This window comes from Hemitrygon akajei, chromosome 13 (genome assembly GCF_048418815.1).
Source record: "Hemitrygon akajei chromosome 13, sHemAka1.3, whole genome shotgun sequence".
In the NCBI taxonomy this organism is placed as follows: Eukaryota; Metazoa; Chordata; class Chondrichthyes; order Myliobatiformes; family Dasyatidae; genus Hemitrygon; species Hemitrygon akajei.
Window position 1 is genome coordinate 320,491 of NC_133136.1, and position 16,299 is coordinate 336,789.

The 16,299-nt window shown below is 44.1% G+C and overlaps 1 protein-coding gene across 1 annotated transcript in view; it reads right to left on the reverse strand.

The window, feature by feature from the left end:
* Positions 1-16,299, reverse strand: part of LOC140737576 (diacylglycerol kinase theta) — a 332,765-nt gene that overhangs the window by 224,043 nt on the left and 92,423 nt on the right. Inside the window, exon 5 of the mRNA XM_073064008.1 lies at positions 10,436-10,561. Within this exon, the coding sequence (XP_072920109.1) occupies positions 10,436-10,561 (126 nt within the window). The remainder of the gene's footprint in view (positions 1-10,435; positions 10,562-16,299) is intronic.

Below are 16,299 nucleotides of genomic sequence, written 5' to 3' on the forward strand. Positions count from 1 at the left end.
TAGGGGGGACTTGATAGAGGTATTTAAAATTATGAGGGGGATAGATAGAATTGACGTGGATAGGCTTTTTCCATTGAGAGTAGGGGAGATTCAAACAAGAGGATATGAGTTGAAAGTTAGGAGGCAAAAGTTTAGGGGTAACACAAGGGGGAATTTCTTTACTCAGAGAGTGGTAGCTGTGTGGAATGAGCTTCCAGTAGAAGTAGTAGAGGCATGTTCGATATTGCCATTTAAAGTAAAATTGGATAGGTATATGGACAGGAAAGGAATGGAGGGTTATGGGCTGAGTGCAGGTCGTTAGGACTAGGTGAGAGTAAGCATTCAGCACAGACTAGAAGGGCCGAGATGGCCTGTTTCCGTGTTGTAATTGTATATGGTTATATAGCTATTTGGTAGGCTTTAATGAAATCACCCTGCATTCTTTTAAAGTCCAGTGAGTACAGGCCCAAAGCTACTAAACACTCGTGTTAACCCCTTCATTCCTGGAATCATCCTCATGAACCTCCTCTGGACTCTCTCCAAAGACAACACATCCTTTCTGAGACATGGGGCCCCAAACTGTTGACAAGACTCAAAGTCTGGCCTGTCTAGTGTCTTATAAATGGTCAGCATTATCTCCTTGCCTTTATATTCTATTCCCCTTGAAATAAATGCCAACATTGCATTTGTCTTCTTTACCACAAACTCAACCTGTAAATTAACCTTCTGGGAGTCTTGCACGAGGACTCCTAGTTCCTCTGGACCTCTGATGTTTGATGTTTCTCCTCATTTATATAACCATCTATGCTTTTGTTCCTTTTACCAAAATGCATTATCAGACATTTCCCAACACTGTATTCCATCTGACATTTTTGCCCATTCTTCCAATTTGTCTACGTCCTGCTGCAATGACATTGCTTCCTCAGAACTATCTACCCCTCCACCTATCTTCATATCAACTATAAACTTTGCCACAAAACCATCAATTCCACTGTCTAAATCACTGACAAACAATGTGAAAGACAGTGGTCCCAATTCTGACCCCTGAAGAACATCACTAGTCACTAGCAGTCAAGCAGAAAAGCCCCCTTTTATTCCCACTTGCTGCCTCCTGCCTGTGAGTCATTCCTCTATCCATGCCAGTATATTTTCTGTAACACCATAGGATTTTACTTTGTTAAATAGCCTCATGTGTGGCACTTTATCAAATACCTTTTGAAAATACAAGTAAACGACATCCACTGTCTCTCCTTTGTCCACCCTGCTGCTTACTTCCTCGAAGAATTCTATTTTCAGGCAAGATTTCCCTTCACAGAAACCATGCTCACTTTGACTTATTTTATCATCAGTCTGCACGCACCCCGAAACCTCATTCTTAATAATGCACTCCAACATTTTCCCAAGCACTGAGGTTAGGCTAACTGGCCTATAAATTCTTTTATTTTACCTTCCTCCCTTCTTAAAGAGTGTAAGTGTTCTTAAACACTTACAATTTTCCAGTCCTCTGGGACCATGCCAGAATCAACTGAATCTTGAAACCATGACCAAAGCATCCATTATCTCTTCAGCAACCTCTCTCAGGACTCTGGGATGTAGTCCATCTGGTCCAGGTGACTTATCTACCTTAAGACCTTTCAGTTTGCCTAGCACTTTTTCCTTTGTAATAGCAATGGCACTCACTCCTGTTCACTGACACTCATGGACCTCTGGCACGCTGCTTGTGTCTTCCATGGTGAAACCTGATGCAAAGTACCCATTAAGTTCATTTGCCATTTCTCTGTGCTCCATTACTACTTTACCAGTATCATTTTCCAGTGGTCTAATATCAACTCTCAACTCCCTTTTACTCTTCATATTACCGAAAAAAAAATTTTAGTATCCTGCTTTATATTATGAGACAGTTTGCCCTCATATTTCATCTCTTCCCTTCTTACGGCTTTTGTTGGATTTTAAAAGCTTCACAATCATCCAACTTCCCAAACTCTTTTGCTACCTTATGTTCCCCTAGCAGGAGTCTGTACTTCTCCAAATGTTCATAGATAGCTATCCTTAAGAATCCTTTCCAAAAGCTTGCAGACCACCGATGTAAGACTCACCAGTCTATAGTTCCCAGGATTCTCCCTATTACCTTTTTTAAACAAGGTAACTACATTTGCCATTCTCCAATCCTCCAACCCTGCAGTCAGAGGATTCAAAGATCATAGCTACTGCTCCAGCGATCCCTGGGGCATATCACGTCTGGCTCTGGAGATTTATCAATCTTGAGGTTTTTACACAGATCCAACACTTCTTCCTTAATCACCACATTGTCCAGCACACAGGCCTGTTCGATTTTGACCTCTCCCTAATCAAGGTCCTTTTCACTTGTGAATACTAAAGCAAAGTACTCATTTAACCTCCCCAACCTCCTCCGCCTCCAGGCACATGATGCCTTCTTTATCCTTTTGCGGCCCCACCTTCATTCTTGTCATTCTTCTGCTCTTCACTTACACATAGAACGCCTTGGGGTTCTCCTTAATCCTACATGCCAAGGCCTTCTCATGCCCCTTCGAGCTCTCCTAAGACCTTTCTTAAGCTCCTTCCTGGCGACCCTATATTTCTCATGAATCCCTCCTGCTTCTTATATCTAACATATGCTTCCTTCTTCCTCTTGAAGAGCTGCCTCACGTGTTTCGTCAGCCATGGTTCCCTTTTCCTACCATTTTTTCCTTGTCTCAGTGGGACAAACCTATCCTGAACCCAGCACAAGTGGTCCCTAAACTTCCTCCACATTACTTCTGTGCTTTCACCCTTGAACATCTGTTTCCAATTTACTCCCACTAGCTCCTGCCTCATCTCTTCATAGTTAGCCCTTCCCCATTTTCTCTGTTTTTATCTTTTCCATAGCTATGCTGAAGCTAAGGGAGTTGTAGTCACTCTCACCAAGCGGTCTGCCACCTGACAAGGTTCATTACCCAGAACTAGATCCAGTACGGCTCTCCTCACGTTGGCCTGTCCACATACTGTGTCAGGAATCTTTCTTGAAAACACCTGACAAATTCAGCTCCATCTATCCCCCTTGCAGTCAGTAGGTGCCAGTCAATATGAGGGAAGTTGAAATCACCCATAACTACAACTTTGTATTTCCTGCACCTGCACCATTTTAAAATCTGCCTGCTTATCTGCTCCTCGGTGTCCCGAGGGCTATTTGGAGAACTATAGACTACTCCCAGCACAGTGATTGATCCCTTCCTATTTCTGACTTCCACCCGCACCGATTCAGTGGACACTCCCTCTGCAGCATCCTCCCTTTCTATAGCCGTGATACTATCCCTGACCAGCAATGCTACTCACCCCCTTTCCTACCTCCCATCTATTCCTTTTAAAACACCTAAATTCCAGTACCTTCATCAGCCAATCCTGCCCTTTCTCCAGCCAAGTTTCAGTAATGACCACAACATCATAGTTCCACGTACTGATCCATGATCTAAGTTCATCCCCTTTATTCCTAATACTCCTAGCATTGAAATAGACACATTTCAATCCCTCTAACTGGCTACATTTCTGTTTTGTCCCCTGCCTGTCCTTCCTCACCAACTCCAAACACATAGCATCATGCCCTTAACCTTCTACCCTAATCTCTGCACTCACATTCTGATTCCCACTCCCCCTGCCAAACTAGTTTAAACCCTCCCCAGAAGCTCTAGCAAACCTGCCTGCCAGGATATTGGTCCCTTTCCAGTTCAGGTGCAGCCCGTCCTCTTTGTACAGGTCAGACCTTCCCCAGAAGGGATCCCAATGATCCAGAAATCTGAACCCCTGCCCCCTGCACCAACTCTTCAGCCACGCATTCAACTGCCATAACTTCCTGTTCCTACCCTCTCTGTCTCGTGGCACAGGCAGCAATCCCGGGATTACCACCCTTGAGGTCCTGCTTTTTTACTTCTTTCCTAACTCCTGATATTCCTTCTTCAGTACCTCATCCCTACTCCTATCTATGTCATTGGTCCCCACATGGACCACGACATCTGGCTGTTCACCTGTTCACACTCTCTCCTGAGAATACCGAGAACTCGATCCGAGATATCGCGGACCCTGACACCAGGGAGGCAACAGACCATCTGGGATTCTCGATCTCTCCCACAGAATCTCTTATCTGTCCCCTTAACTATCGAATCCCCTATCACTAACGCTCTCCTCTTTTCCCTCCTTCCTTTCTGAGCTGAGGGTCCAGTCTCGGTGCCAGAGACACAACCACTACAACTTGTCCCTGGTAGGTCGTCCCTACCAACAGTATCTAAAACAGTATACTTATTGTTGATGAGACCGGCCACAGGGGTGCTCTGCTCTTTCTGTCGATTCCCCTTCCTTGTCCTGACAGTCACCCAGTTGTCTCTTGACTTTTAGGGGTGACTGTCTCCCTAAAACTCTAATCTGTTACTGCCTCTGCCTCCCGAATGATCCGAAGTTCATCCAGCTCCAGTTCCCTAACTCGGTTTGATAGGAGCTGCAGCTGGATGCACCTTTTACAGGTGTAGACATCAGAGACAATTGTGCTGTCCCTGACTTCCCACATCCTACAATTGGAGCACTGGACTGCCTTATCTACTGCCTCCATTACCAACTCCTAAGTTCTCTATCCATGCTAATACATCACCCCCAATTCTACGCATCCTTATCTTATGGATAAGTCTTTTATACTGTACCTTATCCATAAGACCATAACATATAGGGGCAGAAGTAGGCTATTTGGCCCATCGAATTTGCTCCACCATTAAATTAGGGGCTTAGCCAATTCTTCCAGTCATCCCCACTCCCCTGCTTTCTCTCCATACCCTTTGATGCACTGGCTAATCAAGAACCTAGCTATCTCTGCTTTAAATACACCCAATGACTTCGCCTCCATAGCCTCTCGTGGCAACAAATTCCACATATTTACCAACCTCTGACTAAAGTAATTTCTCCGCATCTCTGTTCTAAATAGACGTCCTTTAATCCTGAAGTCGTGCCCTCTTGTCCAAGAATCCCCTACCTTGAAAAATAACTTTGCCATATCTAATCTGTTCAGGCCTTTTAACATTTGGAATGTCTCTATAAGATCCCTCCCCCCACCTCATTCTCCTGAACTCCAGGCAATACAGTCCAAGAGCTACCAGGCGTTCTTCATACAGTAATCCTTATCGAACACCTTCTGGAAATCCAAGTAAATAACATCCATCTCTTCCCCTCTACCCACAAATTAAATCATTAAATCCTCAAAGAACTCCAGTAAGTTTGTCAAACAGGACCAGCCTTTGCTGCATCCATGCTGTGTCAGCCTAATGGATTCACTTCTTTCTAGATGCCTTGCTATTTCTTAATAATAGCTTCAAGCATTTTCCCAACTATAGATGTTAAACTAACTGGCCTATAGTTACCTGCCTTTTGCCTACATCCTTTTTTGGACAGTGAAGTGACATTCGTCATCTTCCAATCCGCCAGGACCTGCCCAGAGTCCAAAGAACTTTAGCCATTTATCACCAAAGCCCCTACTATAACTTCTGCCATTCCTTTCAGTACCAGAGGACTTATCTATCTTCACGTCCACAAGTTTGTTCAGCACTAGCTCTTTAGTGACAGTTATTCTATCAAGGTCCACTCCTCCTATCACATCCATAACATCTCTCGTTGGTATGTTAAGACATGTCTTCCACCATGAAGACTGACACAAAATAGTTATTCAAAGCCTCAGCCATTTTCTCATTACCCAATATCAATTCCCCCTTCTCATCCTCCAAGGGACCTACATTCACGTTAGCCACCCTATTCCGCTTTATATAACTATTAAAAATTTTACTATGATTGGCTTCATACTGGAGCTGAGAAAGTCGTGAATAACACGTTCAGTGAGTTGGCCACACCGCAGGTAAAGGATACACAGGCAGAAAGGGAAGGGGTGGCCACTAGACAGCGTAGCAGTAGGCAGGAGTCCCCTGGGGTCATCTCCCTCCTAAACAGATATACTGTTTTGGATACTGTTGGGGGAGATGTCTTATCAGAGGAAGGCAGCAGCAGCCGAGTTCATGGCACCATGGGTGGCTCTGCGGCACAGGAGGGAAGGAAAAGGAGTGGGAGAGCTAAAGTGATAGGGGATTCGATTGCAAGGGGAATAGATAGGCGTTTCTGTGGCCGCAAACGAGACTCCAAGATGGTATGTTGCCTCCCTGGTGCAAGGGTCAAGGATGTCTCTGAGCGACTGCAGGACATTCTGGAATGGGAGGGTGAACAGCCAGTGGTCGTGGTGCACATAGGTACCAACGATATAGGTAAAAAACAGGATGAGGTCCTACAAGGTGAATTTAGGGAGTTAGGAGATAAACTAAAAAGTAGGACCACAAAGGTAATAATCTCTGGATAACTACCTGTGCCACGTGCTACTCAGAGTAGGAATAGGAGGATATGTCAGATAAATATGTGGCTAGAAAAATGGTGCAAGGGGGAGGGATTCAAATTTCTGGGGCATTGGAACCAGTTCTGGGGGAGGTGGAACCAGTTCTGGGGGAGGTGGGACCAGTATAAACAGGACGGTCTGCACCTGGGCTGGACTGGAACCAATGTCCTAGGAGGAGCGTTTGCTACTGCTGTTCAGGAGGATTTAAACTAATGTGGCAGGGGGATGGGAACAAGTGCAGAGAGACAGAGGGGTGTAAAATGAGGGTAGAAGCAAAAAGCAGTAAGGCGAAAAGTAAAAGTGGCAGGCAGGCAAATCCAGGGCAAAAAGCAAAAAGGGCCACTTTCAACATAATTGTATAAGGGCTAAGAGTGTTGTAAAAACAAGCCTGAAGGCTTTCTGTGTCAATGCGAGGAGCATTCGTAACAAGGTGGATGAATTGAATGTGTAGATAGTTATTAATGAATATGATATAGTTGGGATCACAGAGACATGGCTCCCGGGTGACCAAGGATGGGAGCTCAACATCCAGGGATATTCAATATTCAGGAGGGATAGACAGTAAAGAAAAGGAGGTTGGGTAGCATTGTTCGTTAGAGAGGAGATTAACGCAATAGAAAGGAAGGACATTAGCCTGGAGGATGTGGAATCGATATGGGTAGAGCTGCATAACACTAAGGGGCAGAAAACGCTGGTGGGAGTTGTGTACAGGCCACCTAACAGTAGTAGTGAGGTTGGGGATGGCATTAAACAGGAAATTAGAAATGCGTGCAATAAAGGAACAGTAGTTATAATGGGTGACTTCAATCTACATATAGATTTGGTGAACCAAATTGGTAAGGATGCTGAGGAAGAGGATTTCTTGAAATGTATGCGGGATGGTTTTCTGAACCAACATGTCGAGGAACCAACTAGAGAGCAGGCCATTCTAGATTGGGTATTGAGCAATGAGGAAGGGTTAGTTAACAATCTTGTTGTGCGAGGCCCCTTGGGTAAGAGTGACCATAATATGGTAGAATTCTTCATTAAGATGGAGAGTGACATAGTTAATTCAGAAACAAAGGTTCTGAACTTAAAGAAGTGTAACTTTGAAGGTATGAGATGTGAATTAGCTAAGATAGACTGGCAAATGATACTTAAAGGGTTGACGGTGGATATGCAATGGCAAGCATTTAAAGATCGCATGGAAGAACTACAACAATTGTTCATCCCAGTTTGGCAAAAGAATAAACCAGGGAAGGTCGTGCACCCGTGGCTGACAAGGGAAATTAGGGATAGTATCAAGTCCAAAGAAGAAACATATAAATTAGCAAAAAAAGCGCCACACCTGAGGACTGGGAGAAATTCAGAGACCAGCAGAGGAGGACAAAGGGCTTAATTAGGAAAGGGAGAAAAGATTATGAGAGAAAGCTGGCAGGGAACATAAAAACTGACTGTAAAAGCTTTTATAGATACTTGAAAAGAAAAAGATTGGTCAAGACAAATGTAGGTCTCTTACAGTCAGAAACAGGTGAATTGATCATAGGGAACAAGGACATGACAGACCAATTGAATAACTACTTTGGTTCTGTCTTCACTAAGGAGGACATAAATAATCTTCCAGAAATAGTAGGGGACAGAGGGTCTAGTGAGATGGAGGAACTGAGGGAAATACATGTTAGTAGGGAAGTGGTGTTAGGTAAATTGAAGATAAATCCAGATAAAAGGCAGATAAATCCCCAGGGCCAGATGGTCTGCATCCTAGAGTGCTTAAGGAAGTAGCCCAAGAAATAGTGGATGCATTAGTGATAATTTTTCAAAACTCCTTAGATTCTGGATTAGTTCCTGAGGATTGGAGGGTGGCTAATGTAACCCCACTTTTTAAAAAAGGAGGGAGAGAAAAACCGGGGAATTATAGACCGGTGAGTCTGACATCGGTGGTAGGGAAAATGCTAGAGTCGGTTATCACAGATGTGATAACAGCACATTTGGAAAGAGGTGAAATCATCAGACAAAGTCAGCATGGATTTGTGAAAGGAAAATCATGTTTGACGAATCTTATAGAATTTTTTCAAGATGTAACTAGTAGAGTGGATAGGGGAGAGCCAGTGGATGTGGTATATTTAGATTTTCAAAAGGCCTTTGACAAGGTCCCACACAGGGACAGGAGATTAATGTGCAAACTTAAAGCACACGATATTGGGGGTATGGTATTGATATGGATAGAGAATTGGTTGGCAGACAGGAAGCAAAGAGTGGGAGTAAACAGGACCTTTTCAGAATGGCAGGCAGTGACTAGTGGGGTACCGCAAGGCTCAATGCTGGGACCTCAGTTGTTTACAATATATATTAATGATTTAGACGAGGGAATTAAATGCAGCATCTCCAAGTTTGCGGATGACACGAAGCTGGGCGGCGGTGTTAGCTGTGAGGAGGATGCTAAGAGGATGCAGGGTGACTTGGACAGGTTAGGTGAGTGGGCAAATTCATGGCAGATGCAATTTAATGTGGATAAATGTGAGGTTATCCACTTTGGTTGCAAGAACAGGAAAACAGATTATTATCTGAACGGTGGCCGATTAGGAAAAGGGGAGGTGCAACGAGAACTGGGTGTCATTGTACACCAGTCATTGAAGGTGGGCATGCAGGTACAGCAGGCGGTGAAAAAGGCAAATGGTATGTTGGCATTCATTGCAAAAGGATTTGAGTACAGGAGCAGGGAGGTTCTACTGCAGTTGTACAAGGCCTTGGTGAAACCGCACCTAGAGTATTGTGTGCAGTTTTGGTCCCCTAATCTGAGGAAAGACATTCTTGCCATAGAGGGAGTACAAAGAAGGTTCGCCAGATTGATTCCTGGGATGGCAGGATTTTCATATGAAGAAAGACTGGATCGACTAGGCTTATACTTGCTGGAATTTAGAAGATTGAGGGGGGATCTTATTGAAAAGTATAAAATTCTAAAGGGATTGGACAGGCTAGATGTCGGAAGATTGTTTCCGATGTTGGGGGAGTCCAGAACGAGGGGTCACAGTTTAAGGATAAAGGGGAAGCCTTTTAGGACCAAGATGAGGAAAAACTTCTTCACACAGAGAGTGGTGAATCTGTGGAATTCTCTGCCACAGGAAATAGTTGAGGCCAGTTCATTGGCTATATTTAAGAGGAAGTTAGATATGGCCCTTGTAGCTAAAGGGATCAGGGAGTATGGACAGAAAGCAGGTACAGGGTTCTGAGTTGGATGATCAGCCATGATCATACTGAATGGCGGTGCAGCCTCGAAGGGCCGAATGGCCTACTCCTGCACCTATTTTCTATGTTTCTATGTCTACTATCCATTTTTATATTTTGTTCTAGTTTATTTTCAAAATCTAGCTTCCTCTGTTTATTGCTCATTTTGTGGTTCTTTGTTGCTTTTTAAAGTTTTCCCAAAATTCCAGTTTCCCACTACTCTTGGCGACTTTGTACACACGAACTTTTAGTTTGACATGTTCTTTTATTTCCTTAGTTCTCCAAGGTAGGCTCTCCCCACCCTTACTGTCCTTGCTTTTAACTGGAATAGACTGTTGCCGAGCAGTGTGAAAAATCTCTTTGGAAGTCTTCCATTGTTCCTCAACTGTCCCACCATATAGCCTGTGTTCCCAGTCTGCACTAGCCAGATCCTCCCTAATCCCATTGTAGCTTCCATAATTTAGGCATAATACACAGCTTTTTGATCAAACTATTGCACCCTCCATTTGTAAGAGAAATTCAGTCATACTATGATCACTCTTTCCAAGAGGATCCCTAATTACAAGATCACTAATTTTACCTGTCTCACTGCACAGGACCAGATCTAAGATAGCACATTCCCTTGTAGAAACATTTCAGCACACATCAAAAATCTGGAAAAAATTATTCATTATTTGCCAAGAACAGTGAAAGGCCACTACTCCTAGTATGAATTATAAATGACAGGCAAACCCTCAGTTAATGTTTAGCATTCAGTGTCAGAAGTGTAGGTATCAAGGAATTCTTCAGTGTTTTCTGGTACATGAATATCAAGCAGCATTTCTTACTGAATTGTTCACTTACTGTTATCCCACACCATTCACATCGAATGCCAGATAACACCTCTGATGACCCACATGACTTCTTACAGACATCACAGCGAGCACTGGGAGAGAGATTCCCTTCCCGCCAATGGTGGTGATATGATTCCTGAGGGGAAAGTCACAAGATCAATGGAAGAAGTTAAAATGCTGAAGTGCTCAGGGAATCTTACTATGATTTGACATCAAATTGCTCAAACAGGCGACTGATTGTTTTATAAGATATGAACCACAGCTGGAATATTTTGAACTAACTTGAATGCAGGTTCAATTGTATAATTGAAGTGAAGTTTGGAGAGGTACATGGATGGAATGAAGAGCTATGGTCTGGATGGGACAAGGCTGGCATGGAGCAGATGGGCCAAAGGACCAAGCTCTGTGCTGCAGTGTTTTATGACTCCAATTAAACCTGCATCTACAACCTGACAGAACTTTCTAAGTGAATCAGAATTAGAATCAGGTTTAATATCAGTGGCATATCTCATGTAATACATTGTTTTACAACAGAAGTACAGTGCTATATAATAAAATATAAACTATACACTAAAAATATAAATAAAAAATTAAATTTAGTGCAAAAGGAGAGCAAAAAATACTGAGGTTTGTACATAGGTTCATTGTCCTTTAAGAAATCTGATGACAAAGGGGAAGAAGCTGTTTCCAAATTGTTGAGTGTGTGTCTTCAGGATCCTGTACATCCTCCTTAATGGCAGCAATGAGAAGAGGGCATGTCCTGAGTGATAAGCATCCTTATCGATGGATGCTTCCTCTTAAATGCATCGCCTTTTGAAGATGTCATCGATGCTGCGGAGGCTAGTGCCCACAATGGTGCTGGCTGAGTTTGCAATTTTCTGCAGCTTTTCCTGATCCTGTGCAGTGGCCCCACTGTACCAGACAGCGATGCAATCAGTTAGAATGCTCTCCATGGTACATCTGCAGAAATCTGAGTGTCTTTGATGACGTACAAAGTCTCCTTAAACCCCTGGTGAAATATAGCCACTGTCGTGTCTTCTTTGTAATTTTATCAGTACATTGGGCCTAGGATAGATCTTCAGAAACATTGACACCCAGGAATTTGAACTGTTTACACTTTCCACTTCTGATCCTTCAATGAGATCAAGTTCCCCTGACTTAACCTTCCCAAAGTCCAAAATCAGTTCTTTTGTCTTAATGATGTTGAACATAAAATTGTTGTTGTGACACCAAACAACTGATCTATTTCACTTCTATACACAGCCTCCTCACCAACTAAAATTCTGCCAACAATAGTTGTATCATCAGCAACAGCATTTGAGCTGTGCCTAGCCACACAGTCATGGGTGTAGAGAGAGTACAGCAGTGGGCTAACTACACATTCTTGAGGTGCGTCAATGTTGACTGTCAGCGAGGAGTTGTTATTTCCGATTCACACCAACTGGTGAGGAAGTCAAAAATCCAGTTGTAGAGAGAGGTACAGAAGCCCAGGTTTTGGAACTTGTTGATTAGAACTGAGGATATGATTGTGTTGAACACTGAGCTGTAATTGATAAACAACAGCCTGACACAGGAGAGCCTGTGAGACTACATCTGCGACAGACCTATTGTGACAATAGGAAAATTGCAGCAGGTCCAGGTTCTTACATTGGCAGGAATTGATTCTGGCCATGACCAACCTTCCAAAGCACTTCATCACAGTTGATGTGAGTGCAACTGGGCAATTGTCATCGAGAGAGCTCATTCTGCTCATCTTGAGCACTGGAAGAATTTAGAAGCAGGCTATTTTTTTCCAGTCAGAGAGTCGTGAATCTATGGAATTCTCTGCCACAGATTGAGGTGGAGGCCATGTTCGTGGATATATTTAAAACAGAAGTTGACAGATTCCAGATTAGTCAGGGCATCAAGGATATGGTGAGAGGGCAGTTGTATGGGGATGAATGGGATCCAGGACCAGCCTTGATGAAATGGTAGAGGGAACTCAATGGGCTGAATAGCCTGATTTTGCTCCTATGTCTTACGGTCTAATGTTAGGTTTCGCTTTGTAGATTGTAATGACCTGTAAACCCTGACAGAGCTGACGTGCAACCAATTCTGTCTCTAACCTCAATCAGAAAAGTTTTTCTCACCTTTAAAATAGCTATCTGTCGGTCATACCTAGATTTCTTGAATAGCTCTGGATCACTGATCTTGAATGCCACAATTCTAGCCCTCAGCAAACTACAAATCTCCTGATTCATCCTCAACTTTTGGTTTGGATATGTCCAGTATGTTTTGATAGGAACACACTCATGCAGACAGGTCTTGATGAAGTCAGTGACAAATGTGGCATATTATAACCATATAACCATATAACAATCACAGCACAGAAACAGGCCATTCCAGCCCTCCTAGTCCGTGCCGAACTCTTAATCTCACCTAGTCCCACCTACCCGCACTCAGCCCATAACCCTCCACTCCTTTCCTGTCCATATACCTATCCAATTTTACCTTAAATGACACAACTGAACTGGCCTCTACTACTTCTACAGGAAGCTCATTCCACACAGCTATCACTCTCTGAGTAAAGAAATACCCCCTCGTGTTTCCCTTAAACTTTTGCCCCCTAACTCTCAAATCGTGTCCTCTCGTTTGAATCTCCCCTACTCTCAATGGAAACAGCCTATTCACGTCAACTCTATCTATCCCTCTCAACATTTTAAATACCTCGATCAAATCCCCCCTCAACCTTCTACGCTCCAATGAATAGAGACCTAACTTGTTCAACCTTTCTCTGTAACTTAAGTGCTGAAACCCAGGTAACATCCTAGTAAATCGTCTCTGCACTCTCTCTAATTTATTGAAATCTTTCCTATAATTCGGTGACCAGAACTGTACACAATATTCCAAATTTGGCCTTACCAATGCCTTGTACAATTTTAACATTACATCCCAACTTCTGTACTCAATGCTCTGATTTATAAAGGACAGCGTTCCAAAAGCCTTCTTCACCACCCTATCTACATGAGACTCCACCTTCAGGGAACTATGCACTGTTATTCCTAGATCTCTCTGTTCCACTGCATTCCTCAATGCCCTACCATTTACCCTGTATGTTCTATTTGGATTATTCCTGCCAAAATGTAGAACCTCACACTTCTCAGCATTAAATTCAATCACACTCAGTATCTATCCATGCTAACTAGCCTGAAAACAGCCAGCTCCTCCCCTGTTGTAATCCTCTGTAATGGCCACAACATCATAACTCCAAGTACTGATCCATGCTGTAAGCTCATCTGCTTTGTTCATGATGCTTCTTGCATTAAAATCTCAAACCATCGGTCTGAGCATGTCCTTTCTCTATCACCTGCCTATCCTCCCTCTTGCACTGCCTCCAAGTTCTCTCTATTTGTGAGCCAACTGCCCCTTCCTCTGTCTCTTCAGTTCGGTTCCCAATCCCCAGCAATTCTAGTTTAAACTCTCCCCAATAGCCTTAGCAAACCTCCCTGCCAGGATATTGGTCCCCCTCGGATTCAAGTGCTACCCGTACTTTTTGTATATGTGATGCTTGTACAAAAGGTAATTTGTAATAATTGCAATTGTATAGTAATTTGTAATAAATAGTATGTACAGTAAGATATGCAACAGAACAGTCAATGGCTTAGAAATACAATTGCTTCAGCGTGAATTAATCAGTCTGATGGCCTGGTGGAAGGAGCTGTCCCGGAGCCCATTGGTCCTGGCTTTTATTCTGCGGTATCATTTCCTGGATGGTAGCAGCTGGAACAGTTTACGGTTGGGGTGACTCAGGTCCCCAACGATCCTTCAGGCCCTTTTTATACACCTGTCTTTGTAAATGTCCTGAATAGTGGGAGATTCGCATCTACAGATGCGCTGGGCTGTCCGCACCACTCTCTGCCGAGTCCTGCGATTGAGGGAAATACAGTTCCCATACCAGGCAGTGATGCAGCCAGTCAGGATGCTCTCAATTGCGCCCCTATAGGAAGTTCTTAGGATGTAGAGACTCATGCTGAACTTCTTCAACCGTCTGAGGTGAAGGAGGTGTTGTGTTTTTTCCACCACACAGCTGCTGTGTACAGACCAAGTGAGATCCTTGGTGATAAGTATACCAAGGAACTTAAAGCTGTTTACCCTCTCAACTCCAGATCCATTGACGTCCTTTGTTTTTGCAACATTGAGGGAGAAGTTGTTTTCTTGACACAACAGTGTCAGGGTGATAAATTCTCTGTAGGCTGCCTCATTATTATTTGAGATAAAGCTAATCAATGTAGTATTACCTGCAAATTTGGAGCTGTGGGTGGCAACACAGTCATGGGTATACAGAGAGTAAAGGAGGGGGCTTAGGACACACCCTTGAGGGACCCCCCGTGGGGAGGGTCAGAGAGAAAAGGTGAGGGAGCCCACTCTTACCACCTGCCAGTGATCTGAAAGGAAGTCCAAGATCCAGCTGCTCAAGGGTGAAGGCCGAGGTCTCTGAGCTTCTTGTCGAGCCTAGAGGAAATTACTGTGTTGAATGCTGAACTGTAGTCTAAGAACAGCTTTCTCATATAAACATCCCTCTTCTCTAGATATGTAAGGACGGTGTGTAGAGCTGTGGCTATTGCATCGTCTGTCGATCAGTTGTGTGGATCGGTGAATATAGGGGGACAAGTGTGGGTGGTAGCAAGCTGCAGAGGTAGTCCTTGATCAGACTCTCAAAGCATTTGTTTATTATTGAGGTGAGTGTGACAGGATGCCAGTTGTTCAGACACGTTACCTTGGTCTTTTTAGGTACAGGAACATTGGTGGATGTTTTGAAGCAGGAGGGCACTCTACACTGGGAGAGGGAAGATTAAAAATGTCAGTAAACACACCTGCCAGTTGTGCTGCGCACATCCTGAGTACCCGTCCTGGGATGCCATTCGGTCCTGCAGCCTTGCGGCTGTCCACTCACTGGAAATACCTGTGTACCGCGGCCTCAGAGATGACGAAGCTGCCGGTTGCATCGGCAGCTCTCCTCGAGGGCTCAGTGCTGGCAACATCGAACTGAGCGTAAAAAAGATTTAGCTCATCTAGGAGAGAGGCAGCGATGTTGGCAGCACCACTGCATTTAGCTTTGAAGTCTGCGATGGTGTGTACTGGGATGTACTGCAAGGGGGGCTCTGTGGGGGCGTTGAGGAGGTCACTGAATGCACAACGGACTATATTAACTTTTGTGTGGATGCCGTTGTTCCTGTTAAAACTGTTCGCTGCTATCCCAATAATAAGCCCTGGATCACTAGTCACATCAAAGGCCTCCTAAACCAGAAGAAGAGGGCCTTTAAAGATGGTGATCGATTGGAGCTTAAAAGAGTTCAGAAGGAACTCAGAGTACAGATAATGGGAGCAAAGGAGCAGTATAGGAGGAAGCTAGAACAAAAGCTGCAGAAAAAAAGCATGAAGGAGGTGTGGGATGGGATGAAGATCATCACCGGATGCGGTGCAAAGTGGGGGGCAAACATAAGTGGAGATGTGGAGAAAGCGAACCAGCTGAACAACTTCTTCAATAGGTTCGACAGCACAATCTCATCCTCACCGCAGAACTCCACACCAGGCTTACTTCCCTCACAGGAAAATAGCCACTCACAGGAGACCTTGCCCACGCCCAGGATTACGGCTGAACAGGTGGAAGGTCAACTGAGGAAGATCTGTACCAGCAAGGCGGCGGGACCGGATGGAGTTTCCCCACGATTACTGAGGGCCTGTGCGACTGAGCTGGGAGAACCACTACAGCGCATCTTCAACATGAGCCTGGAGCAGAGAAGAGTACCCAGACAGTGGAAAACATCCTGTATTGTCCCGGTACCGAAGAAACCACAACCAAAGGAGTTGAATGACTTCAGACCTGTTGCCTTG